Genomic DNA, 27993 nt, shown 5'->3' with positions numbered 1-27993 from the left:
TGTCTTTGTTGAGGGTTGTGTTCATTAGACACCAAATGTAAGAAAACGGACTGAAACAAGGAGTCCTTTTCCATTGCAAAATGTATTCCTTAATGGACCCTGGTGCTTCCATCCATCCTCCCCCACACAAAGCCCCAGCTCTCACCTCCTCCTTCTCAGTGTCCTGCTGGGCTACAGGCTCTAGGTTGATCCCTCCAACCGTGGTAAAGAACCTCTCTTCCTCCGGCTCCCTCATAAACACAGGCTTGTCCTCCTGGGCGAACCATTCCTGGTACACCCGCACCACCTTCCTCATGGCTGCAGCCTCACACATCGGCAACAGGAAGGCCTGAGAAAAGAGGACAACACATCAATGTCACTGTGGATTCAAATGGAGCAGACTTATTTATCTTCTCTGCTCTCTTTGGGGCATACAGCCACACAATACCAGACTTTTGCAGGGGTATTCAGACTTTTGCAGGGGTATTCAGACTTTTGCAGGGGTATTCAGACTTTTGCAAGGGTATTCAGACTTTTGCAGGGGTATTCAGACTTTTGCAGGGGTATTCAGACTTTTGCAGGGGTATTCAGACTTTTGCAGGGGTATTCAGACTTTTGCAGGGGTATTCAGACTTTTGCAGGGGTATTCAGACTTTTGCAGGGGTATTCAGACTTTTACAGGGGTATTCAGACTTTTACAGGGGTATTCAGACTTTTACAGGGGTATTCAGACTTTTACAGGGGTATTCAGAACATAGTAGTAGTAGTAAAATAACTTTATTGTTCCAAGAAGGGAAACATATTTATCACAACCAGAACCAGCAATACACAATGTACTGTGCGTTTGAGTATGTGTGCTGTACCTGTCTGAAGACCTCGGCGATGAAGTTGACGTTAGTCCTGGACGAACAGAGGACTCGTCTCACCACCTCCTTGTCAGTGAGGTGCTCCTCGTCCATACTACACAGGCTGGAGGAGCTGGGCTCCCTCTCCGTCAGGGTGGAGGTGTTGGAGTGGGACTGCTCCTGCTCACACCCAATCGCTCTGTCCAGGCTGTCTGCCCTGGGGCCCAGGTCCTCCCCCAGGCCATGTCCCCGCGCTGCCAGCCCTGCTGCTGCCCTCTGGAACACAACCAGAGAAACACAACCACCATTAATGCTTCCATAAGGACTGGAAATGTATGTAACACAATACATGAGTTGGAGGTTCACTAGTATATCCCACAGACAGAGAAATATCACAACTTAAAAGCTGTCCCAGAGGTTTTGTTTAATGTAAAGATAGTTATGCTAACCCTGCATACTTCTGCCCTTCAGATGTGCTGCCTGCATGGCCAACCTGGATGTTTTTTGGCACGCTCTCTCTATGATTCCTAGATATAATACAGTGCCTTGCGAAAGTATTCGGCCCCCTTGAACTTTGCGACCTTTTGCCACATTTCAGGCTTCAAACATAAAGATATAAAACTGTATTTTTTTGTGAAGAATCAACAAGTGGGACACAATCATGAAGTGGAACGACATTTATTGGATATTTCAAACTTTTTTAACAAATCAAAAACTGAAAAATTGGGCGTGCAAAATTATTCAGCCCCTTTACTTTCAGTGCAGCAAACTCTCTCCAGAAGTTCAGTGAGGATCTCTGAATGATCCAATGTTGACCTAAATGACTAATGATGATAAATACAATCCACCTGTGTGTAATCAAGTCTCCGTGTAAATGCACCTGCACTGTGATAGTCTCAGAGGTCCGTTAAAAGCGCAGAGAGCATCATGAAGAACAAGGAACACACCAGGCAGGTCCGAGATACTGTTTTGAAGAAGTTTAAAGCCGGATTTGGATACAAAAAGATTTCCCAAGCTTTAAACATCCCAAGGATCACTGTGCAAGCGATAATATTGAAATGGAAGGAGTATCAGACCACTGCAAATCTACCAAGACCTGGCCTTCCCTCTAAACTTTCAGCTCATACAAGGAGAAGACTGATCAGAGATGCAGCCAAGAGGCCCATGATCACTCTGGATGAACTGCAGAGATCTACAGCTGAGGTGGGAGACTCTGTCCATAGGACAACAATCAGTCGTATATTGCACAAATCTGGCCTGTATAGAAGAGTGGCAAGAAGAAAGCCATTTCTTAAAGATATCCATAAAAAGTGTAGTTTAAAGTTTGCCACAAGCCACCTGGGAGGCACACCAAACATGTGGAAGAAGGTGCTCTGGTCAGATGAAACCAAAATTGAACTTTTTGGCAACAATGCAAAACGTTATGTTTGGCGTAAACGCAACACAGCTCATCACCTTGAACACACCATCCCCACTGTCAAACATGGTGGTGGCAGCATCATGGTTTGGGCCTGCTTTTCTTCAGCAGGGACAGGGAAGATGGTTAAAATTGATGGGAAGATGGATGGAGCCAAATACAGGACCATTCTGGAAGAAAACCTGATGGAGTCTGCAAAAGACCTGAGACTGGGACGGAGATTTGTCTTCCAACAAGACAATGATCCAAAACATAAAGCAAAATCTACAATGGAATGGTTCAAAAATAAACATATCCAGGTGTTAGAATGGCCAAGTCAAAGTCCAGACCTGAATCCAATCGAGAATCTGTGGAAAGAACTGAAAACTGCTGTACACAAATGCTCTGCATCCAACCTCACTGAGCTCGAGCTGTTTTGCAAGGAGGAATGGGAAAAAATTTCAGTCTCTCGATGTGCAAAACTGATAGAGACATACCCCAAGCGACTTACAGCTGTAATCGCAGCAAAAGGTGGCGCTACAAAGTATTAACTTAAGGGGGCTGAATAATTTTGCACGCCCAATTTTTCAGTTTTTGATTTGTTAAAAAAGTTTGAAATATCCAATAAATGTCGTTCCACTTCATGATTGTGTCCCACTTGTTGTTGATTCTTCACAAAAAAATACAGTTTTATATCTTTATGTTTGAAGCCTGAAATGTGGCAAAAGGTCGCAAAGTTCAAGGGGGCCGAATACTTTCGCAAGGCACTGTATATACATTGTGCTAACTCAGGCAAACTCTCCCCTCGGGTGTGTATACGGTGATTACCTGGATGTTCTTTGGAACGCTCTCCCTCTCTCCATCCACCCAGGGGATGTGTGTTCCAGTGTTGGAGCGTGGCTCCAGCCAGAAGGACACCAGCCAGCGGATGAAGATGACGCGGGCATTGAGGAGGCTCTCCTTGGTACAGTACACTGCCTCGTTGGTCTCTGGGTCTTTCTTCACCACACTGTAGTAAGGCTTTGGTCTCATCGAAGGAACCTCTGGAGGGGGGACAGACGGAGAGGTTGAATAGAGAATACAGATGTATCACTATTCCCCTCTTCACACCATTGTGTTGACCCAACTCATACTGTGCTGGCTCTGATGTATAACCATGCCAGCTCAGCTCGGCTCAGTAGTACCAAAAGGGTATCAATGTACTTCTATGAACACTGCACCACTATAGTAAAATGCAAAGCTAAGAATCAGCTTTAGAATGTATATAAACAAAGACCTATCTGTTTCTTTAGCTCATACTAATTCAAATTTGTCTCCTCACCCAGTATGGGATGGTACAAACTGGTCTCCTTGGAGAAGTTGGGGAATATGTGCGGCAGGTAATATTTCTTGAAGTTTCCAAACAGGAATGCAAAGCCCTTCTCGTGGTTGTCTTTACACTTCCACTCCAGACTTTTGGCCTGCAGGGGGAAAGACAACAAGAGACTACTGTTAACAAAGAGCATTACAGAAACAGGACCAGAGACAGGGAGTGAGAGGAGGCACTGTCTGCGGCAGGGAGAGAGAGAGCAGCCGTTAACTCAGTGTGTTTGTGTGTGAGCATACAGTACACTGAAGAAAAAGCATGCCGATGCAACTCAGCGTTAATAATGAGTTTGAGCTATACATATGAGCTATGTTGTTGATCCCGTTTAATTTTGAACTGAGTTCATTGTGGGTGACTTAACATGATGTAAGGAAGTTTTCAGGGGGTTACGGTCATTTGCACTTCTCAGCATGCAGACAGACAGACGTCCTTCTCAAAAGGCTCGCTGGTAGGTAGTAGGTAATGCATCCACGCCAAGCATGTTAGCAGTGTTAGTAATTAAGGGAAGAGTACCTGGTTTACCATGTATTTCAGAAGAGCCTCTAGAAAGTATCCTGTGAGGTCTTCCTGGGCTTTATCCCCTGCCTGAGGAGGGACCAGGGGACTGATCTCTTCTGGAGTAACTTGAGCTGAAAGAATGGAAGAAGAAGGGAAAGCAATATAGGAGGAGATAAAAAAAGGATAAAAAGCAAAATAATCAGCCCCATGGGCTTGACTGATAATTAGGGTTGGCCATAGGAGTTTGAATCTGAAATATGTTTAGGCTGCAGAACAGCAGACCTGCCAACCCTGTCCAACTTTTTAGAGTACCAGAAGCGCACGGGCAAATTAGAGATAACTATCTATAACGTTTTTTTGTAGCACATGCTCCCAAGTTTAGTCTCTATAGTAGAGGAACGCTCGTCACCTCTCAAACAGGGCCAATCACCAGGGCCAGGTCACAAGTATTGGCTTTTTAGACACGGTTCCTAAGCAATTCTAAAAGCAAAATCATTTCGAAAACATAAAAACAAACACAAATGATCGCGTCGACAGACAGCAAACTGGTTACACAAAGCTTAAGTAGGCTACCGCAAAGAGAATCTGAACGCTGTCCGCTAGAAGAGTCCGCTGTTTCGGCCTATGTAAAAGGTGCCTATTGGATCTTTGCAGCGCATACATCATTTCAGATTTTCAAAATGTATAAAATCTCAAATCTATTGCAAAGGCCTTTTAGAAGCATTGCCTCTGTAGATAATACCGGACACTCATTCATTCTCCATCACACAGTATTCTAAACTCACGACTCCATTTAATGCCAAGATGTTAATATTTTTATTTTTTGTGACGTGGATCATAATTACAGTTACAGTCTATCAGGTTGCGTGATCCTCGTAATGTTACGTGGAAAATACAACGAATGGGTCGCAGAATAAAATGTATATCACACTCGCACAAATGCGACATTTGCATTTCATTTCTTTCACTAGAAAATGCGAGTGAACTGCTGGCACTTTAGAGCCTACTGAATGTCCATCTTATGTTCACTAACGTTAGCTTGAAACAATTAGTGTTTACCTTTCCACAACACACGGAGTCGAAAAGGGATTTGTCCATGTGTTTACGTACAGCTGACAGTCGGCAAACTCAACACTTATCACAACAAACAGGAGGAGGGGCAAACAGGGCATAGCTACGTCCAATAATTATGTTTTTATCTCAATTCCGTACGTCTGTATGTTGCATCCGTACATGTATGTATGTTGCATCCGTACATGTCTGTATGTTGCATCCGTACATGTCTGTATGTTGCATCCGTACATGTCTGTATGTTGAGGCTTGATAATCGGGATGTTAGATTTTCTCAGTGGATTCATTTTTTATTCAAAAGTAATTACATTACTATTATGAATATATATATTTTAAATCAGGCCCTATTCATTTCTGTGTACTTTTAACATTGGATCTCGAAGCTGCGTACATGGACAGAGAATTGCGTAGTTGGTACGCAAAATGCGTGCATGTTGGCAGGTCTGGAATGGTCAACCTCAAGATTTTTCCTTATAACTACAGTCACTAGCAAGGTGATAGGTGTAGAGATACTAACTCTCCTGGAGGCTGAGAGGGGGGTTGACCAGGTTGTCCAGGGTTCGAGGGCCAAGCTCTGACTGGGGAGATGGGAAGCCAGGGATCAGACAGGAAAAAATCCATAGCTGCTCTCTCAGTGCGTTGCCTTGCAAGGCCTGCATCCATAGCAGGAACAGACGTACACCCTCCCTTCGGATCTACAGGGGAGAGAGACACAGTCAGGAACAGAAATAGAATCAAGCCTTTCTATATGTATGAGCATTCTATTACCAAATACCCATAGCAATCAACACCATTGTGAAAGACGAAGGCAACAGCAAAAACAGAAGTACTGCATGTACAGAGGCAGGTTGGCTACTGGCGAATGAAGGACCACTCTGATGTACCTTTAAAGAGTTCCCAGTGTGCAACAACTTCTTCAGAATGAGGCCTGTGAGGACAACAAAATGCATCACATGGAATATAAACAACTGGACTGACACTCCCCCAGCCCTTATCACACCCAACCAGCCCCGCCCCCAATACTACAGCACATGTCAGAGTTCTCGGTCAGACCTGGGAGACCCTCATCCCCAGGTCCTTGGCTTTCTCAGGGTGGGCTTTGTATCCAACTGCACAGTGGTCTCAGTGCAGTGGAAAAGGAGAGACCACCTAGTGGAAGGGTGAGGAGAGGGCAGTGGAAAAGGAGAGACCACCTAGTGGAGGGGTGAGGAGAGGGCAGTGGAAAAGGAGAGACCACCTAGTGGAGGGGTGAGGAGAGGGCAGTGGAAAAGGAGAGACCACCTAGTGGAGGGGTGAGGAGAGGGCAGTGGAAAAGGAGAGACCGCCTAGTGGAAGGGTGAGGAGAGGGCAGTGGAAAAGGAGAGGCCGCCTCGTGGAGGGGTGAGGAGAGGGCAGTGGAAAAGGAGAGACCACCTAGTGGAGGGGTGAGGAGAGGGCAGTGGAAAAGGAGAGACCGCCTAGTGGAGGGGTGAGGAGAGAGCAGTGGAAAAGGAGAGACCGCCTAGTGGAGGGGTGAGGAGAGAGCAGTGGAAAAGGAGAGACCACCTAGTGGAGGGGTGAGGAGAGGGCAGTGGAAAAGGAGAGACCGCCTAGTGGAGGGGTGAGGAGAGGGCAGTGGAAAAGGAGAGACCGCCTAGTGGAGGGGTGAGGAGAGGGCAGTGGAAAAGGAGAGACCGCCTAGTGGAGGGGTGAGGAGAGAGCAGTGGAAAAGGAGAGACCACCTAGTGGAGGGGTGAGGAGAGGGCAGTGGAAAAGGAGAGACCGCCTAGTGGAGGGGTGAGGAGAGGGCAGTGGAAAAGGAGAGACCGCCTAGTGGAGGGGTGAGGAGAGGGCAGTGGAAAAGGAGAGACCGCCTAGTGGAGGGGTGAGGAGAGGGCAGTGGAAAAGGAGAGACCGCCTAGTGGAGGGGTGAGGAGAGGGCAGTGGAAAAGGAGAGACCGCCTAGTGGAGGGGTGAGGAGAGGGCAGTGGAAAAGGAGAGACCGCCTAGTGGAGGGGTGAGGAGAGGGCAGTGGAAAAGGAGAGACCGCCTAGTGGAGGGGTGAGGAGAGGGCAGTGGAAAAGGAGAGACCGCCTAGTGGAGGGGTGAGGAGAGGGCAGTGGAAAAGGAGAGACCGCCTAGTGGAGGGGTGAGGAGAGAGCAGTGGAAAAGGAGAGACCCCCTAGTGGAGGGGTGAGGAGAGGGCAGTGGAAAAGGAGAGACCGCCTAGTGGAGGGGTGAGGAGAGGGCAGTGGAAAAGGAGAGACCACCTAGTGGAGGGGTGAGGAGAGGGCAGTGGAAAAGGAGAGACCACCTAGTGGAGGGGTGAGGAGAGGGCAGTGGAAAAGGAGAGACCGCCTAGTGGAGGGGTGAGGAGAGGGCAGTGGAAAAGGAGAGACCGCCTAGTGGAGGGGTGAGGAGAGGGCAGTGGAAAAGGAGAGACAGTGGAAAAGGAGAGACTGCCTAGTGGAGGGGTGAGGAGAGGGCAGTGGAAAAGGAGAGATCGCCTAGTGGAGGGGTGAGGAGAGCAGGGAAAAGGAGAGACCGCCTAGTGGAGGGGTGAGGAGAGGGCAGTGGAAAAGGAGAGACCGCCTAGTGGAGGGGTGAGGAGAGGGCAGTGGAAAAGGAGAGATCGCCTAGTGGAGGGGTGAGAAGAGAGCAGTGGAAAAGGAGAGACCGCCTAGTGGAGGGGTGAGGAGAGGGCAGTGGAAAAGGAGAGACCACCTAGTGGAGGGGTGAGGAGAGAGCAGTGGAAAAGGAGAGACCACCTAGTGGAGGAGGGGTGAGGAGAGGGCAGTGGAAAAGGAGAGACCGCCTAGTGGAGGAGGGGTGAGGAGAGGGCAGTGCACTAATATGCTTCACTCTCACTCCAAATGCATGTTACAAATCATGTGGCTACAGTCAGTACTAAAACAGACATTGTTAAGGGTCTGATACGCACTTAACTGGCTTAACCTGCTTTTCAAACACATGATGGGACCAAATGTCTGATCATGAGGTAAAATCTTGAGAAGGGATGGGCAACTGGCAAAATGTAATCTAAACCTCACGTCAAAATGTGTAGAATTGCAGGAAATGAACTCTCAACTGTCAAGAGGGGGCTGCTAAAATGATGCGTTCACCCACATAAAATGTTTGCCCATCCCTGATCTAGAGCAAAACACACACATTCCCACTCATCTGATGAAGATGTCCACACTCAATGGCAACACAACATGTACAAAGGCCTAGTACAAATGTACCTATGCTGTGGAACTGCCATCGTCCTTGTATTCGCTCTGGTAGGAGTTGCAGAATTTTCTGTTAAAAGAACATAGAATACAACAGTTAGGAGTGGTATGAAAGCCAGTGTCAGTATTACTACTGGGTTGAAACAAATGAATACATCTTCATTGGAGAATATAATGTCAATTGTCCAAAGAATGTCAGTGGTCTAGCCTCTCTGTTGTGGATGAGCTATATCATCAGCCAAGCGGTAGACGTCTCTGACTCCATACGAAGAAGACCATGAGACAACAAGGGACAGGTGAGGTGAAGACACCTTTCCAGGGAAATCTTTGAAAGGAAGACTAGTGAGACTAGTTTGACTAATCTCACACATTTCAACACCTGCAACTACTTAATCCCGGTCACCTCGTCTGACACACATGGAGATGAAAGGCAGTTCTCTCAGAGAAACTTTTTAAATATCACTGGCCTTAGATGTGAGGTCAACTGCAGCAGGAGGACTGGGTCCTACCTGTAAGGCGACTATGAAGATGTAATGCCACATAACTCATTCACACCCATGTGAACTGGTAAAAGGTCACCCATTTTTTTTTTTAGATCATAAACCTGCCTCTCAGCTCACTGTCTAGGTCTATAAATATGACACAAGACAATGCCTACAGTATGTGTGTGTGCATGTTGGCAGGATCATTTTGATCCTTGTAATCTAAATGGAACATTTTGCCACGGTCTTCAGGCCTCACTGAGCCTTGCCTTCAGTCCATTCTAATACCCTTCCGTGGGTGGTCACCAGGCACACGCCTGCATGCATGCATGCATGCATGCATGCATGTATGTATGTATGTATGTATGTATGTATGTATGTATGTATGTATGTATGTATGTATGTATGTATGTATGTATGCATGTATGTATGTATGTATGTATGTATGTATGTATGTATGTATGAGAGAGAGAGAGAGAGAGAGAGAGAGACTTGTCTAAACCATGAGTACCGCACATCACAGAACAGAGATTAGTCTAGCTATGTAAACGGCACTGTGGTTGGGTGAGGGAGCAGTCAGTCAGTTAGAGTGTGTGTGTGTGTGTGTGTGTGTGGGGGGGGGGGGGGGGGGGGGGGGGGGTATTCCACACATGGGGATTGAGGAGTTGTCAAGCAAACACAGAAAGAAGCACTCCACTTTCTGATTTACAGTAGCCTACACATTAACCTGCTTGGGGGGGATGTTAGGCCAACTCTCTGTTACACCTACTCCATTCTGCTTTCTACGCATTCAGAATCCATCCCTCTCAAAATAATTGGGACACTCATTTAAAACAACTCCTCAATATTGCAGAAGTAACTGTCTTACCTCGAATATGAAAATAATGGAGTCAAGTTCTTCCCTTTGTGATTTGTGACCTGCAGAAGAGAAGAGAACGTGAGGAAGTGTCTGAAACAATACCAGTGTCACCATGACTAGCGACTGTAAAACATCCTGTAATAATGTGAAAATAACATTCATGTTACCAACCAGACTATTCTCAAACTTTTATTCTCACCTTTTTGTTTGAGACTGACTTCAATGATAACAAAGTTCTCAAAGAACACATAGTAGATGTGAGAGTAGTACTGGTCAAAGAAATGCTTCAGGTCCCCCGACTCTGCATTTTCTGCAGAGAAAGAAAGAAAGAAAGAGAGAAAGAAAGAAAAGAAAGAAAGGAGGAGAGAAGAGAGGAGAAGAGATCGAGAAAGAAAGAAAGAGAGAAAGAGGAGAGAGGAGAAAGATGTACTGTTAAACCACACAGCAATGCAAACAAGCAGACATAATGATTCAGAGTTAAGGCTGCTATCTGAGAAGAATAATCAATGTCATACAGGCTTTGAATGCCCTGGATTTCAACTACACTTAAAATGACTAGGGGCCAGGAGGTTTTCCTGGTCAGGTCACACAAAAGCTACAGTAAAGCCTGGAGGTTTTATTGAACTTCAAAGACTCAGTCACTGCTCAGTCACAGTCATTTCCCCACCTGTTATCATTCACCAAATAGCTACTATGAATAGCCTGGAGGGGCTATTCATAGAAATAGAATGAATAGAATGGGCTTGGAAGCTCTAACTCTGGCAATTTGACTGGTAAACATATGGGTGCATGAGCAAAGGCTGCTTGGAATTGTGTTGCAACCATATCCATGGTATACTGAACAAAAATATAAAATCAACCATTTCAAAGATATGACTGAGTTACAGTTCATAGAAGGAAATCAGTCAATTTCTGGGATCTTTTACTTCAGCTCATGAAAAATGGGACCAACACTTTACATGGCCTGCATACTTTCCAGACGTCACACATGAGCATGCTCTAGATTGACAAGTATGAAACGTGTTACAGTTGCCGCAACTTCGCACAGCCATTGAAGAGGAGTGTGACATCATTCCACAGGCCACAATCAACAGCCTTATCCCCTCTATGCGAAGGAGATGTGTCATGCTGCATAAGGCAAATGGTGGTCACACCAGACACTAACTGGTTTTCTGGTCCACACCCCAACCTTTTTTATAAGGTATCTGTGACCAACAGATGCATATCTGGGGTATTCCCAGTGATGTGAAATCCATAGACTAGGGCCTAATTAATTTATTTCAATTGACCGACTTCCTTACATGAACTATAATGCAGTAAAATCTTTGCAATTGTTGCATGTTGTGTTTATATTTTTGTTCAGTGTAGCTTTAAAACTCTCAGACACATTAAAAAAATGTGTAGAATTGCAGGAAAATAGTGTAAAATGTGTCAACTTCAGGCCTCCCGACTGGAGCAGCGGTCTAAGGCACTGCATCTACAGTGGTAGAGGCGTCACTACAGACCCGGCTTCGATCCCAGTCTGCATAACAACCGGCTGTGATCGATACCATTTTTTTTATACCCATATTTAACCCCTTTTTCCAGGCTCTATACTACTTCCATATTTTATTTTTTTACTGGTACACGGGCTAAACTCAAAGCAGTTTTTTTGAGACCGACATGTCATTCCTTGCAAAGACTGAGGGGCAGTATTGAGTAAGTTTTCTGCAAGCTTGCTTTTTTGTGCTTTTATTTTGAGATTTGCTAAGCACAATTATGTCTATGTCCAGTTTTGAGGAGTGCCTGTGCAAGCTGATGAGAACACGAGAACCTTTACAACCCTTCAATGAGGTCGTATTCCGACAAGCACGCAAAAAAACAACAGCTGGAGGGAGAACTCACGAAATTTGAACAGGGATACTGATATCAAAGAAACACGAAGAAAGATTCGGGACCAGTGTGTTCGCAATCTGAAAAGGGTGAGGAGACTAGGAGTGGGGCTGCCACTAGGGTGTGTCCCCCACTGATTGTCTGACAACTGGATTGGCTTTGTGTTAACGTGAAACATTCTCAGATGTACACACCGTATCTGTCATATTGGTGTCTTCGTCATTGTGTGTGTTTGTGATCTTATGTTTCGTAGACCTCGTTAGAACATGTGAAATCAGCTCTTTTCTGTCTGGAAGAAATTGTGACTGGGGAATATTCCGTGCCTGTGTTGTCAAATTATAATTATTAGCAGGGCTAGTTCAAAGATCTGAAAATAGACAGTGTTGTGTGTGTGCTAATTAAATTGAGATGTTCATGAATTCAGTTCTTTTGGGTAAACATTTTAACTCAAAAGGAGCCCATGGAGATGTTTTAAGATTGCATGCATTGTATTCTAATGTATTTTTGCCATCTGCTTGTAGATTTTGGAAGGTAGGGGTGTTTGGGACAACTCAGAGACAGAGCAGAGCCCTGAGGGTCCATTGATTCATCTCCTCCCTTTCCCCAACGCCCAGGCCCTTCTCACCAACACCCAATGCACCATCCAGGTGCCCCGTTGCCCTCTACCCTGCAACTCCATCAACCTCCGCCCCATCTCCCCGCCCAGGTCCAATGGCAGGAAGAGGAAGACAGCAGATGGATGACTTAAAGAAATGGAGTTACCGAAACGGCACAAAAGGCCGTCTACGACGTCATGGTGTAGGTACGTACGATGGATTGTGTCTAATCCTTCTGATAACCCCATTTCTCAGGGACATGATGTGTCTGCTCCGTCCGCTCTCCAGAAACTGTTGTGTGCTTTATTTCTTATTCACTGTGTGTTTAAAAAAATAATAATAATAATCATAATATCCTCATTCACATGTTACTTTGCGTCTTTTCTTATTTCCCCTTTCATCACTTTTCACCTGTGTATTACATATCACTATTTTCCTCTTGTGATAGTAAATATCTAAAAAGGTCTGCAAATGTATTTGCCTGGTTATTACTGTTTTCAATCCATCAGTCACAAAGTAAACTTGTACTTCTTTGTACATGAGCTATGTAGATGAGGTTAATGTCTTGGGGGGGGGGTCTTTATTGTCTACAGCTGGACACTCACCCATGTACCATAGCAGGGCGGACTCCACTGAAAGACCACTACATGACCATGTACAACCTTGTTATGTAGATGATGTTAATGTCTTGAGGGTCTATCCCTATCGTCTAGAGCTGGACAGTCAGTCTCAACCATGTACCATAGCAGGAAAGTCTTAGATGAAAGGCCACTACACATGACACAAGGTCAGGTAAATGTCTTAAGGGTCTAGCCTCCAAAAAATATGAAAAACTAAAACAAGGATGAAGTGACTGTCATGGTGGTACTTTATTGTGAGAAAAACAGCCAAATCCAAACAGCAAAACCAAGCGTGTAGGACCACGTCATAAACAGACATTGAAAGAAACGTATGTGTGGACATGTTTTCCAAAGCACACTCCAATGTTTACATGTTTCTTAGGTCCAGGAAACGGTCTCCACTTTCCTGTACGCAGGTCCCCAGTGGTTGTGGAGTGATGACTGTGTTGTCAATGATTAGTGAATGTGGTGCAAAGCTAATTGTGCAGGGCCATGCAGGCCTTCACAATGGTCTCTGGGGCAACATCAACATCTTGCAGCAAGGATCCCAAAGCAGTTCTCTGAAATTCTTATGGCTTGAGTGGAGGTAGTTGTAGATCTTCATCAAGGCCAGAAGAACCTTTGAATAAAATAAGCATTTCCATTAGTATTGAACAGGAACATGAAGGTTATGAAATATGTACTGTAACAACTGTGTAGCATATGCTTTAGACATAAGCCCCTATTCTCTTACTAAGATGCCTGTTCACTTTTATGCATATTATTTCAATGTCTATATTGATATAATTTTCGCATCCTATGTATATAGTCACATGTATTGAGCGTATCTTACCCGGATATGGTTCCATCAGGTTTACCCTGAGATGGAACGCCTTGTATCCCACGAAGACATACAGGCTCAGTGTTTGGGTCCCCAACAAGCACTCTGGCCTTTGTAGTGGCAGCTGGCCTGCAATGAGTTGGGAGCCAAACTTGCTTTGTGAGAAGATTCCCGCATCTCCCTCCCGACCATATGCGCCCACGGCGATGAAGTGGTACCTTGCATTGCAGACTGCCGTCAGGACCATTTGAGAAGAGCCCTTGTAGTTGTAGTCCTCCCTGCCTGAGTTTGCCGAAGCTGCGATCCAATAATGTTATCCACACAAAACGGATAATTCAAATGATCCCCAAAATCCCAGGAGATTTCTGCCCATTTTACAGCAATTGAAATTCAAAAAGAGACATGCTTGCTTCTGCTCCTGTGGCTAAAAAGGAGTGTTGTAAAACATATATCACCAGACTAGGCTAACAAGTAGCTAGCTAGCTAGTATTTGTAAACAGGCATCACACCGGATCGGAAGTTCTAATGTTGTCACTAACTAGAGTCAAAAAGAGTGCCTCGGCCCCTCTTACTTGGTCAGCTACTCTGGCTCCCAAGCCCCTAGCGGTTATATACTACACAAGGCGGACTTGCTCTCTGCATGGAATGCAACAAAAAGAGTCTACTGCCCCCCAGAAAACGACTCCACCCGTGTGCACACACGGAGCGGAGCTTGTAGCCGCCTCTAAACAGACAGATTTATATAGGGATTTTCGTATTATGCTAATTAGATGTCCACAGGGGCACTGATATCAACTCTCGTGGGTTAAAAGAGCAAAATAATTTTTTGCGTCCCCCTTATGCTACCTTTGCCACGGCTACTGGGAAAAAATCAGAGGGGTAACACTGCACACACACAGATAATAGTTGTTGAATTAGCCTTGAGGGTCTGCTGCCCAGAGCCCACCATATTCATTAACACACTAATCAGCCTGGGAAGGTCTTGTGAAGGACACCGCCAGGATAGTGTTGAGAAGCCTGCCAGAGGGAAAACAGAACAGGAAAAGACAGGCACATGGAAGCATGCATGTCTTCCTATCTTGTCCAGTCTCCCTGAAGCCTGTAGAATCTCAGGGAAGAGGCTTTTAAATCCCCTGTGACATCATTTAGTCTACTCCTGTAATCCTGAACAGAGCCAGAGAGAAGAGATGGCAGAGTCATGGGAGAGACAGGAAGAGATGTGATTTAGCAAAGTAAGATACTTCCAACAGTTATTTCTTTCTCTTGTCTGAATCACTAAACAAATACTTGGCCTCAGGCGGACCCATGTTGGAAACTCTCTCTCACTGGTGCCACACACAAACACAGGCACACATACTTCTCTGACCTCTCGGTGCTATGGAGCATATCTCAAATAACTGACGGAAGAGACTCAGTCAACTGCAGCCAAGAAACAATTCTGAGACTCAGATTGGCATACATTTTAAAGTGAACAAACTGAAAAACAATGACTACAAAGTTAAACAAGCAATACAACTCCATGCACAATGACTACTTTGAACAATTTCCACAGACATTTTTTACAACAACACATTTAGATGCAAAGTTTGGTAACAGAATAACGGTTTGTGCTGTTTGTGCGTCATTCTGTTCCCAAACCTTGCATCTGATCTGCAATGTTCTTCAAGTGCAATCGTTGTTTTTTTGTTTGACATGCATTTTAAAGTGAACAATCTGAGTCTCAGCATCATTCTGTTACTGTTTAATTGTCCCGTACCATTACACAAAGCTCAAACATTTCTCCTTAACAAAACTCTCCTCTCTATGACAGTCCATCTGCATCACTGCAACACTTCTCAGCTCAGCACGTGACAAATCCAACATGAAGAAAACTATTTTGGGGCCAAAGGTACTAACTAATCCTAACTAATTTTGACATGGCTTGGCTGAAGAACTACACTTGTCAACAGGTAATATTAATATCTGCCAAACAGTACACACACACACACATCCAGCTTCCTCAATTTGCCCAGCTGAGGGCCAGCCCGGAACTGCTCTGTCCTATACAATGGCTTAGCTTGGGGAATGGGGGCATGTTCGTGTTGACTTGCTCTGTTGAGATAGCAGCAAGCCAAGCAGCAGTATTGCAGTTCAAAAATAGAACACAAGAGTCTCTTATTCAGAAAGAGGCAGCATGCATCTGAAATGTCACCCTATACAGTGCCGTGAAAAACTATTTGCCCCCTTTCTGATTTTCTCTATTTTTACATACTTTTGATACGGAATGTTATCAGATCTTCAACCAAAACCTAATATTAGATAAAGGGAACCTGGGCTATAAAATGTATACTATTTTATTTATGCAAATCCAAATTCCCCTGTGTGAAAAATAACTGCCCCCTTACACATAACTGGTTGTGCCACCTTCAGCTGTAATGATTGCCACTAAATGCTTCCTGTAGTTGTTGATGCTTCTAGTCTCTCACATCGCTGTGGAGGAATTTGGTTCACTCTTGCATGCAGAACTGCTTTAACTCTGCAACATTTGCGGGTTTTTAAGCATGACCTGCTTATTTCAAGTCCTGCCACATCTCAATTAGGACTTTGACTAGGCCATTTTAAAACTTCAAATTTGTTGCTTTTTAATCATTTTCATGTAGGCTTGATTGTGTGTTTTGGATCATTGTCTGGTTGCACGACCCAGCTGCACTTCACCTTACAGACAGATGGCCTGACATTCTCCTGTAGAATTCTTTGATAAAGAGCTAAATTCATGGTTCCTTCTATTAAGACAAGTTGTCCAGATCCTGAGGCAGCAAAGCATCCCCAAACCATCACACTACCACCACCATGCTTGACCGTTGGTATGAGGTTCTTACCGTGGAATGCAGTGTTTGGTTTTCGCCAGACCCAAAAATTTGAGTCAAGTTTGCCAAAAAGCACCTGGATGATCATCAAGACTCTTGGAAGAATGTTTTATGGACAGATTAGTAATAAAAAGTATAACTTTTCGGACGACATGGGTCCAATAATGTCTGGCGAAAACCGAAATTGTAAAGAGTGTATTTTTCCATATATAGACACACCCTGTGTTTTAATAAAATAAACTATATGTACTGAGCTTGTCTGACACTTTATGCACACTGTTTGATTCAATAATTAAGACACACAAATGACTCAAGAGGAAGCCATAGATCAAGATAGCCAAACTAGAAGAAAAATACCTGTTCCCAGCCCTCCTCCTCCTCCTACTGCTGCAGACCTTCTCAGATCCTGCCGTTACACTCCTGAAGTACACCAGGCGTCGGCACCCTTTTCCATTTGGAGTGCCAATTTATATCTTACCATTTCTACCGATCTGCATATCAGTTATGATTTTCATATGCACATTTTTGTGCAACGGTTATATTTAATTTATAATAGTCTTTGTAACTCAAAATCATTGTGTGGTTAATCTGAATTCAATCTAAAAATAAAATTATACAAATCTAAAAGTAACTCCTATTGTCAACTATGTAAAAACATCCTACATAAAGCCAACAAAAAATAGCGGCCTGCAGGTCAAAAATACCTTGATAAAAAAATACCAGAGAAATCCAATTGGCTACGCGTGGCTGTCTGCAACAAACTTGAAACATTGTATCGACTTATCAACTGTATCTGTCCCGAAGCTCCAGCTAGCAAACTTGCAACAACAATATTCTGGGCCCTCGGGACAGACACAGCTGTAGGCTATTTGTGCAAGAGATAAGAATGAAATCAGGTATTTTATGACGTTTCCACTGGGTTAGAGCATTACATGTTTCCCTTTCATACCGACTGGTTATCGAAAGGGAGATAGCTGGAAATAATTGTAAAATACATTGAGTAACTATTGTCATGCTCAATGGATTCTAAAAACAGACGGTTTACTTGCTGTTTGATGTGATATTTGTAATCTTTATTTCTTTTTTTTAAGCTTTAAAACTCAAAACTCATTACTGGTGGTGATATAAGACAAACAGAAATAGTACCAGAGGTCCCCAAATAGACACATTTATAGGGGTACATTTGCACACAGGTCAGGTAGCCTACATTTATATGCAAAATCAGGTGCGTGTCCTTACTGAACAAAAGACAATTAATAAATTGACAAAACTCATGAATTGGAATGATATAAACCAAAACTTTGGTTGGTGAGCTCTGCAAACAACACGTCCACTCCAACAATGAGAACGGTACACGACTGATAATAATAATAATATATTGAATGCATTAACAGAAATAAATTTGGTCGACCAACAGCCTATCGACCAGTCGACTAAATGGGATCAGCCCTAGCCTGCTTTGTGTTTTCATTTTTGCTATGGAAAAAAATACTGGGAAACTGGCCCTACTTTTTAAACCAAATCTTTGGCCAAAAGTAGTGCGCTACATAGAGAATAGGGTGACATTTGGGAAGCATCCTTAGTGTGTGGAGAGGCTGGCCCTCTCTCTGGTCATGTTTACATGAAGACTGTAGTCAACAACACTGAATTCTGCCAAGTCTTTGTCTACAGCACATGATCACACTACTGTGATTGGTAACACTGACTTGGTCCAACCATACAAATTGCCTGTATGAGTTGGTTCTTTTGACATGGTATGGGCATTGGTGTCATGGGGCATTTAAAGTTGTCGCTGCTATTTCAATGTAATTTCCTGTCCTTGAGAGGAAATGCACCTTTAGGTTCCACCTATGAAGAATGACGAAGGCTACTTATACATGTTCACGAATTGGGTGTTGGAATTTCCACGGAGTTGATAAAAATCAACAAATAGGGCACTGACAGCTGTCAGTGTAGCTAGCTAGCATGTTAACTTTATCTAGCTAGCTTGCTATCCTGCTAACCTTATCTAGCTAGCTAATGTTAACTGTTGTTGCTGGTTTTTTTTTGTTTTTTTTACTATACTGTATTCAAATGATTAGCCAGCTGGTTCTATGGCTGGTTCTGGAGCTTGATTAATCAGAAGCATTGATTTAGGGGAAATGTATTTGAATTCGCCATCAAATGTTATCTCCTAAGTTTTGGCATGTTCCATAAATTGCAGCCACTTAGCCGCCTTAGAAAGAGTTACAAAGAATAATATGAAACTCAGTTATCCATATTCTCTCCTAGTGAGAGAGCCATCGCGGTAGTGGCACATGGCTACTCATTTCTCCTAAGCGGAGATTCTCTTTTCTCCCTCTCCCCAGTCCCTCTCCCCATTTGAATTCCATGACGTCACTGTCCACTCAAGCTTAACATTGTTGTCATCTTTCTCCTTCCCCCTTTCTAACACCCAGATGGCGACACGCATCTCTGCGTGCCTGGCAGATATCTTGGCTTGGATGTCGGCTCACCATCTCAAGCTCAACAAGACGGAGCTGCTCTTCCTCCCGGGGAAGGTCTGCCTGCTCAAATACCTCTCCATCACGGTTGACTCCACAGTGTCCCCCAGTGCAAAGAACCTTGACATGACCCGGGACAAGACCCTGTTGTTCGCGGCAAACAAAGCCGTGACTTGCTCCTGCAGGTTCATGCTCTACAACATCCCTAGAGTATGACCCTGCATCAAACAGGAAGCGGAGCAGGTCCTAATACGGGCACTTGTCCTCTCCCGTCTGGACTACTGCAACTCTGTTGGCTGGGCTCCCCGCTAGTGCCATCAAACCCCTGCAGCATATCCAGAACACTGCAGCCCGCCTGATGTTCAACCTTTCCAAGTTCTCCCATGTCACCCCCCCCCCCCCCCCCCCGCACACTCCACTGGCTTCCAGTCGAAGCTTGCATCCACTACAAGACCATAGTGCTTGCCTACGGAGCAGCAATAGGAACTGCCCCTCCCTACCTTTAAGCTATGATCAAACCCTACACCCCAACCCAAGTACTCCATTCTGCCACCTCTGGTCTCTTGACCCTCCCACCCCTACAGGAGGCCAGCTCCCACTCAGCCCAGTCCAAGCTCTTCTCTGTCCTGGTACCCTAATGGTGGAATCAGCTTCCCCCTGAAGCTAGGACAGCAGAGTTCCTGACCATTTTCTGAAATCATCTGAAACCCTACCTCTTCAAATAGTATCTTAAATAATCCCACAGCACCCCCCCGTCCCATCCCCTTCTCACCTAGACACCCCCCCCACTAACACTCACACTCTTCCCCCCTTACTAGTTCTGACTTTGCTGATAGCGACTTTGAGGAAAAACGTACTTACTATGACTGATGTGGTTGTCCCACCTAGCCATCTTAAGATGAATGCACTAACTGTAAGTCGCTCTGAATAAGAGTGTCTGCTAAATGACTAAAATGTGAAATGTAAATGTGTTTTTCTACATTTCCATGGACACGGTGCAACCTTTGGTAGGTAGGCTGCTGGCAGACTTTGGCTGCAGTACAGCAAAACCAAGTCAGTGAAATGATAGGCTACAATCAGGCATGCCACAAATGACATGCATCTATAAATTCTTTGAATTTTATTTCGCGAGTGCCTTTTCATTATCTGGATAGACTAACATTACACCAACCAAAGCAGTGGAGCGTATAGTGATGCAAAACTTTAGCGGTCAAAACCATCATTTTGGGGCAACGGGGGAAGTGAGTTAGTTTTGATTTTTTAATTGAACCTTTATTTAACTTGGCAAGTCAGTTAAGAACACATTCTTATGTACAATGACGGCATACCCCGGCCAAACCCGGACGACGCTGGGATCCTATGGGACTCCCAATCACGGCTGGATGTGCTACAGCCTGGATTCGAGTCAGGGACTGTAGTGACGCCTCTTGCACTGAGATTCAGTGCCTTAGACCACTGTGTCCATGTGTGTGTGTAACTATTTAACTGTACTAGAATGCTTAAAAGGCTTCTACAATTTTAAATATCGGTAGCGGTTTTTTTGGCAAGGAAAATATTGGAAATCGGTATCGGCCAAATATGTCATATCGGTGCATGCCTAATATGTACCCAATGATTCTTCAAGAATATAACTTATGAGGTTAGTTCAACAATCATACCCTATCAGAACCCAAAATATAAGCTTGTTCCAAAAGAAAAAAGTAAAAAGAAAAATGTACAAACACCATGTATCTTCAAAACATGGTTAAAACTAGGGATGCACCGAAATGACATTTTTGGCTGATGCTGATACCCGACATTTTCCTTGCCAAAAAAAACAATACCGATAATAAACATTTTAAGCATTCTTATACAGTTCAAAAAGTTATTTTGTTGGCATTTACATATTACCGGTGAAACATAATCAAAAACCTATTTCTTTCACTTAATTGCTGTGCTGTTTCTTTATCAATTTGTTCAGTCTCAACCAGGATTTCATCAAACACGTCAAGCAGTGGAGTTTCAGCTCTGTCTGTCCATGGCCTCTCTTCCTTGATGTGCACTGTCGCTGTGTCCAATTCCATCTTGTCCAGCTGTGTCTAACATTTCACGTAAACCTTGTTTCTTGTCTGCATCAACATAGTGGTCCTTGTACCTAGCATTGAGCATGGTGGCGACACAGTAGAGGCTCATAGAGAATGACACCGAATCGCTTGTTCACAGCCTCTTGTAGAGTTTTTTTGCAAGTTTTAACCCCACGGTATGTGTCGGCAGTTCTGTTGAGCAGGCGTTTCAATGCCATGACAGAGGGCGTCACGTCTGCTGCAGACGCAGTTGAGATTATTTCTCAGTCAGTTGTTCGAATGGAGCTAGCTAGTGTGGTCATGTTTCAAACATGTTCTCAAATGCCATTGAAATGGCAGCAGCGGTATGAGAACCAGAACATTCTTGAGCATGCAATACGGCTTTCCTCAGTATGAAATCCTTGTCGACCCACTGTGTTGTCAGACTCAGCATGCTCATGAGGCTGACATCGCTGGTCCAAATGTCAGTCGTGAAGCTAATAGCAGTGACATCCATAGCAAGTAGCTCATAGATGTGCATTTCAACAATACCATGTAACTCCGGCAGGGCAACATTTGAAAAATAGCACCTAGTGTGTACCGGAGCTCGAGGTGCTCGACCAGTCGGCGAAAGCCAACATCATCCACAACAGAGAACGGTTTATTGTTAAGGGCAATGAATTTCATTATCTTTGCGTTAATGGATTTCACCTTTGACTTGTCTCGCTGAAATGTTCTTACTCTTTCAACGCCGATACCGATTATTGAAAGACCAAAAAAAGCCGATACCAATTAATCCATGATTTTTTTATTTATATATATTTGTAATAATGACAATTACAACAATACTGAATGAACACGATTATTTTAACTTAATATAATACATAAATACAAATCTATTTGGTCTCAAATAAATAATGAAACATGTTCAATTTGGTTTAAATAATGCAAAAACAGTGTTGGAGAAGTAAAAGTGCAATATGTGCCACGTAAAAAAGCTAACATTTAAGTTCCTTGCTCAGAACATGAGAACATATGAAAGCTGGTGGTTCCTTTTAACATGAGTCTTCAATATTCCCAGTTAAGAAGTTTTAGGTTGTAGTTATTATAGGAATTATAGGACTATTTCTCTCTATACAATTTGTATTTCATTAACCTTTGACTATTGTACTTATAGGCACTTTAGTATTGCCAGTGTAACAGTATAGCTTCCGTCCCTATCCTCACCCCTACCTGGGCTCGAACCAGGAACACAACGACAACAGCCACCCTCGAAGCAGCGTTACCCATCGCTCCACAAAAGCCGCGGGGGAACAACCCCTCCAAGTCTCAGAACGAGTGACGTTTGAAACGCTATAAGCGCGCACCCCGCTAACTAGCTAGCCATTTCACATCGGTTACACGAGCCTAATCTCGGGAGTTGATAGGCTTGAAGTCATAAACAGCTGCTGGCAAACGCACGAAAGTGCTGTTTGAATGAATGCTTACGAGCCTGGTGGTGCCTACCATCGCTCGGTCAGACTGATCTATCAAATCATAGACTTAATTATAACATGATAACACACAGAAATACGAGCCTTGGGTCATTGGTCGAATCTGGAAACTATCATCTCGAAAACAAGACGTTTATTCTTTCAGTGAAATACGGAACCGTTCCGTATTTTATCTAACGGGTGGCATCCAGAAGTCTAAATATTCCTATTCCATTGCACAACCTTCAATGTTATGTCATAATTACGTAAAATTCTGGCAAATTAGTTTGCAACGAGCCAGGCAGCCCAAACTGTTGCATATACCCTGACTCTGCGTGCAATGAATGCAAGAGAAGTGACAATTTCACCTTGTTAATATTGCCTGCTAACCTGGATTTCTTTGAGCTAAATATGCAGGTTTAAAAATATATACTTCTGTGTATTGATTTTAAGAAAGGCATTGATGTTTATGGTTAGGTACACATTGGAGCAACGATACGCACCGCATCGATTATACGCAACGCAGGACACGCTAGATAAACTAGTAATATCATCAACCATGTGTAGTTAACTAGTGATTATGATTCATTTATTGTTTTTTCTAAGATAAGTTTAATGCTAGCTAGCAACTTACCTTGGCTTACTGCATTCGCGTAACAGGCAGTCTCCTCGTGGAGTGCAATGAGAGGCAGGTGGTTAGAGCGTTGGACTAATTAACTGTAAGGTTGCAAGATTGAATCCCCCGAGCTGACAAGGTAAAAATCTGTCATTCTGCCCCTGAACGAGGCAGTTAACCCATCGTTCCTAAACAGTGATTGAAAATAAGAATGTCTTAACTGACTTGCCTAGTTAAATAAAGATTAAATAAAGGTGAAAAAAAAAAGTTTAAAAAAAAAGATATCGGCCAAATCGGTGTCCAAAAATACAGATTTCCGATTGTTATGAAAACTTGAAATCGGCCATTCCGATTAATCGGTCGACCTCTAATATCCACAGTAAAACGAGTCCTATATTGGCATAACCTGAAAGGCCGCTCAGCAAGGAAGAAGCCACTGCTCCAAAACCACCATCAAAAAGCCAGACTACGGTTTACAACTGCACACGGGGACAAAGATTGTACTTTTGGAGAAATGTCCTTTGGTCTGATGAAACAAAAATAGAACTGTTTGGCCATAATGACCATTGTTATGTTTGGAGAAAAAAGGGGGGATGCTTGCAAGCTGAAGAACACCATCCCAACCGTGAAGCACAGGGGTGGCAGCATCATGTTGTGGGGGTGCTTTGCTGCAGGAGGGACTGGTGCACTTCACAAAATAGATGGCATATTGAGGCAGGAAAATTACGTGGATATATTGAAGCAACATCTCAAGACATCAGTCAGTAACTTAAAAGCTTGGTTGCAAATGGGTCTTCCAAATGGACAATGACCCCAAGCATACTTCCAAAGTTGTGGCAAAATGGCTTAAGGACAACAATGTCAAAGTATTGGAGTGGTCATCACAAAGCCCTGACCTCAATCCCATAGAAAATATGTGGGCAGAACTGAAAAAGCGTGTGCGAGCAAGGAGGCCTACAAACCTGACTCAGTTACACCAGCTCTGTCAGAAGGAATGGGCCAAAATTCACAAGTTATTGTAGAAAGCTTGTGGAAGGCTACCCAAAATATTTGACTTAAACCATTTAAAAGGCAATACTACCAAATACTAATTGAGTGCATGTAAACCTCTGACCCACAGGGAATGTGATGAAAGAAAGAAATCATTCGCTCTACTATTATTCTGACATTTCACATTCTTAAAATAAAGTGGTGTCCTAACTGACCTAGGACAGGAAATTTTTACTCTGATTAAATGTCAGGAATTGTCAAACACTGTGTTTAAATGTATTTGGCTAAGGTGTACGTAAATTTCTGACTTCAACTGCACATTTTACTTTTCTATGATTTCTCTCTGCATTGTTGGGAAGGGCCCATAAGTAAGCATTTAACTGCCTGTTGTTTACGAAGTATGTGAAGAATACATTTGTTTATGTTTTTCCATTGAAGATTTTCTTTAAAAAAGGAGCCATGGATGTTGATTAAGCCATGGGAAACACTGACTGAGCTTAGGTTACACATCCTGTGTGGCGTCATGCCTGAAGCTTGTCATCCATTGCTCAGCTGCCATTATGGTGTTGCAGTGCCGGACCACAGCCACACAACTCCCTACTAGGCCAAGCCTATATCCCCAACATGATTGTGTGATTGTTATCTTGGGCCTGAAATTCCCCATGGAGTGAGCTGGCCAGGACACACCCATCCAATTTCCACAGAGCGCAGTTCCTAACCTACTCCCTGGCAAACTGAAGCCACACCATGTGTGCAGCACTTTTGAAATAAAAGTAGCTTCTACAGTTCGCTAAGGCACCGCCATAAAATCAGGTTTACACACTGTCACAATTAGCCTATTTTTTGCTATACTAAAGTTATATTATTAGCCTATAGTTTTGAATTAATTAGCCTAGATATTTTTTTCAACAACCAATAAGATAAAATGCTAGGCTTAACACATTACATTTAAACACATTACATTATTATTACACAGTATGTGGCTATGCTGTTTCTCAGTAACACACACACCTCTCCAACCTCATGCCGCAACCAAAACAACTGAGAACTCAGAAATATCAGACTTCATACAGTGGGTTCAAGACAGCTGGGAACTCTGAAAAAAACAAGGTCCATCTGGTTTTGAACAGTCCCCCAACTCAGAATTCCAAGTCGGAAACTCGGGCATCTTTCTAGAGCTCCGGCTTTCCAATCTAAACATCACTGATGACCGTTTTATTTAGTTGTCTTAAATGTCTCCATCAGCTACTGGCACATATGCACAATGAGAAGATGACAGTTGCATTCCTACACCAGTTGCTGTACTGGGGGACATTGGAAACAGGACATTTGGTATGTGCCTTGAACACAATGGGGGAAATGGGTTCATGAGATGGAGCAGCAATGTTTCACTCACAAGTCACAATGCCACGAAGTTATGTTTTTCATAGCTTCTACAAATACAACAGAATTTAACCATATCCAGTCCATTTCCTCTCAAGATCATATTTTTAAAGCCTTAGAACAGACCATGCAACAAGAGGGCTTTTGGCTTTAAACTCAGGACACTTTGGTGAAACAGTAGGACTCTGTTCTCTTTAGGACTGACTTTCCTGACTAATCCCAAAGGAAGCCCCGGTTTACATCTTCTGTTTTTTTCACAGGATCCACCCAGTGCCGCCCACAGACCCAATCCCATCCTCCAGACAGACTCCGTTTTGCAGGCAGTTCTTAATGAACTCCTCCAATTAGCTAATTGCCTGACATCTCAAATCTGGCTCTAGTATATGTTGCATCTTCAGTCCGCAAATTGTGCAGAAGGCAAGGGGCAAGACAGAGATAAATCACTTAAGACACATATTGACAAATGGGACGGTATATCATCCTTGGGACGTCCCCACCCCATTGAGGTTGAAATGTAATATGGTTCAAGTTCGGTAGGGGTTTAGGTTAAGCACGTCCCAAGGACCCCGGAAACACTGACCAAATCAAAACATGGTTGACATCTCGAATTATTTGCAGAATAGAATAAACTAGATATGGACCAGCTTGAGCCACTGTGAATACAATCAGTATGCAACCAGCACATCAAATTCATTTTAAGCATTGCAATTACACAAAACATGTTATAATGGCTAGCAACAACTGTATGCTTCCAATCCGTCCAGTGATGGAGTAGCAACAATTAGGCACGTTAGCTAGCTACTCCGCACTAAAAACAGATACAATTCGCAAGCTCACTTCAGCTAGGATAGCTTTGGTTTAGCTGTAGCATCAAGCTATAGCTAGCCCAGCAAGATAGCCGACAAAATGTCTAATTTCGACTTACCTATAACGATCCGCAGGTGTTTTAGGCGTGTCAGTACATCTTTTTTGGGATCCAACACTTTCGGTGTTGATTTTTTGACGTCCCCATGAGGCTTTTTTGAGAACATTCCGAAAGAAGGAGACGAACGAATCTGTGTAGGAGGCAGCAAGCCCCTGTTAATCTTCTTCAAAAGATTGCTAACCACAAGAGAGCTGGAGGTCCGTTATCATTTGATTATGTACTGCGACCTAATAGCCTTCAAGGGCGATAACATGTATACAAATAAATTAAAGTCGGTGAGAGGTGTGCATTTTGCAGATAATAGTTTATGTAAAATGTTGCTAGCAATCCAAACAACACACCTCTCCCCCAAATCTCAAAACATGGCGGAGTTTGAGATATGAAAAACAAGTTAATGGAAATCAGAGCAATTCAACGCTCCAGTCTGGTAGAAAATAATAATAATAATATATATATATATATATATATATATATATATGTAGTGTCTGGTTTGATTCTTTGAAACATTTTAGATGACAGTCAGATCCTAATGAATGGCATAATGTTTCCCAAGCAAGCAATCTGGAATTTTCATTTCAAAGACCACTACTTGTGGGTGGACCATTTAATAAAAAATCAAGTTTCACATTACATGGAAAAGTGAAAGTGCACTGTTTTAGTCTACATTTATCATACTGTGTTCTGTGACTGTCAAACAAGAGGAAGAGTGAGAGGGGAGAAAGAGATAAACGTTTTGTATGTGTAATGTTTACTCTGATTGTTTTTTCTTTGTTTTGTTTAATTCGCTTTGTTGGTTTTTGCCATTATTTTTAGGTTTATTTCACTTGTTTTAGCAATCTAAACAAGTTTCCATGCCAATAAAGAAAACATTTATTTGCGGCACTACAGATGGCTATATCAGTTCGCTAATACAGGACTTGTAAAGGGCAAGTGCGGGTACTTTTGTGTGAGAAAGAAATTATCTTTTTTATTTTTATTTAACCTTTATTTAACTAGGCAAATCAGTATAGAACAAATTATTATTTACAATGACAGCCTAGGAACAGTGGTTGACAGCCTAGGAACAGTGGTTAACTGCCTTGTTCAGGGGCAGAATGACAGATTTTTACCTTGTCAGCTCGGGGATTCAATCTAGCAAACTTTCGGTTAGTGGCCCAACACTCTAACCACTAGGCCATCTGCCTTTATATATATATATTTTTTTTTATTTATTATCAGGGCTCAGCACCCCGACTTCCCGCGACTATGTCTGTCTTCCTTCCTCCAAATGCACTGATTTGAATGGAACTGGACAGGTAACAGCAAAATACCTGAAGCCAGACACCACATTGCTTACCCCAGTTCTGTCATTTCAGTTGAGATCTAGATCTGAAAGCTAATTTAGCGAAGTGAAAATACCGACAGTATTTATTGAAATATGTAGTTACAGTAGTACTGTAACTACATATTGACTTATATACGTTTTCATGCATGCTTTAATTATAAGCATATAAACTGGAAATTCGAGACAGTTACAGTACTATTGTAACTACATACTGACTTACATAAGGGTTCACGCATGCTTTAATTATCAGCATATTAACTTTTTTTAAATCGAGACAGTTACAGTACTACTGTAACTAC

The 27993-nt window shown here is 43.3% G+C and overlaps 1 protein-coding gene across 1 annotated transcript in view; it reads right to left on the bottom strand.

Moving 5' to 3' along the window:
• LOC139384097 (ral GTPase-activating protein subunit alpha-1-like) overlaps positions 1 to 26729 on the bottom strand; it is a 127775-nt gene extending 101046 nt beyond the window's left edge. The window contains exons 1-11 of the mRNA XM_071128743.1: positions 26371 to 26729; positions 9905 to 10015; positions 9715 to 9764; positions 8377 to 8434; positions 6040 to 6083; positions 5673 to 5850; positions 4100 to 4215; positions 3542 to 3680; positions 3049 to 3263; positions 843 to 1100; positions 146 to 328 (exon numbers count right to left, since the gene is read on the bottom strand). Coding sequence (XP_070984844.1) covers positions 146 to 328; positions 843 to 1100; positions 3049 to 3263; positions 3542 to 3680; positions 4100 to 4215; positions 5673 to 5850; positions 6040 to 6083; positions 8377 to 8434; positions 9715 to 9764; positions 9905 to 10015; positions 26371 to 26476 — 1458 coding nt within the window. The 5' untranslated portion in view covers positions 26477 to 26729. The remainder of the gene's footprint in view (positions 1 to 145; positions 329 to 842; positions 1101 to 3048; positions 3264 to 3541; positions 3681 to 4099; positions 4216 to 5672; positions 5851 to 6039; positions 6084 to 8376; positions 8435 to 9714; positions 9765 to 9904; positions 10016 to 26370) is intronic.
• Positions 26730 to 27993: the final 1264 nt, after the last annotated feature.

This window comes from Oncorhynchus clarkii, chromosome 25 (assembly GCF_045791955.1).
Source record: "Oncorhynchus clarkii lewisi isolate Uvic-CL-2024 chromosome 25, UVic_Ocla_1.0, whole genome shotgun sequence".
NCBI classification, from domain to species: Eukaryota; Metazoa; Chordata; class Actinopteri; order Salmoniformes; family Salmonidae; genus Oncorhynchus; species Oncorhynchus clarkii.
Note: the sequence above shows the minus strand (reverse complement) of the source record. Positions and strands in the feature narration are given on the sequence as shown.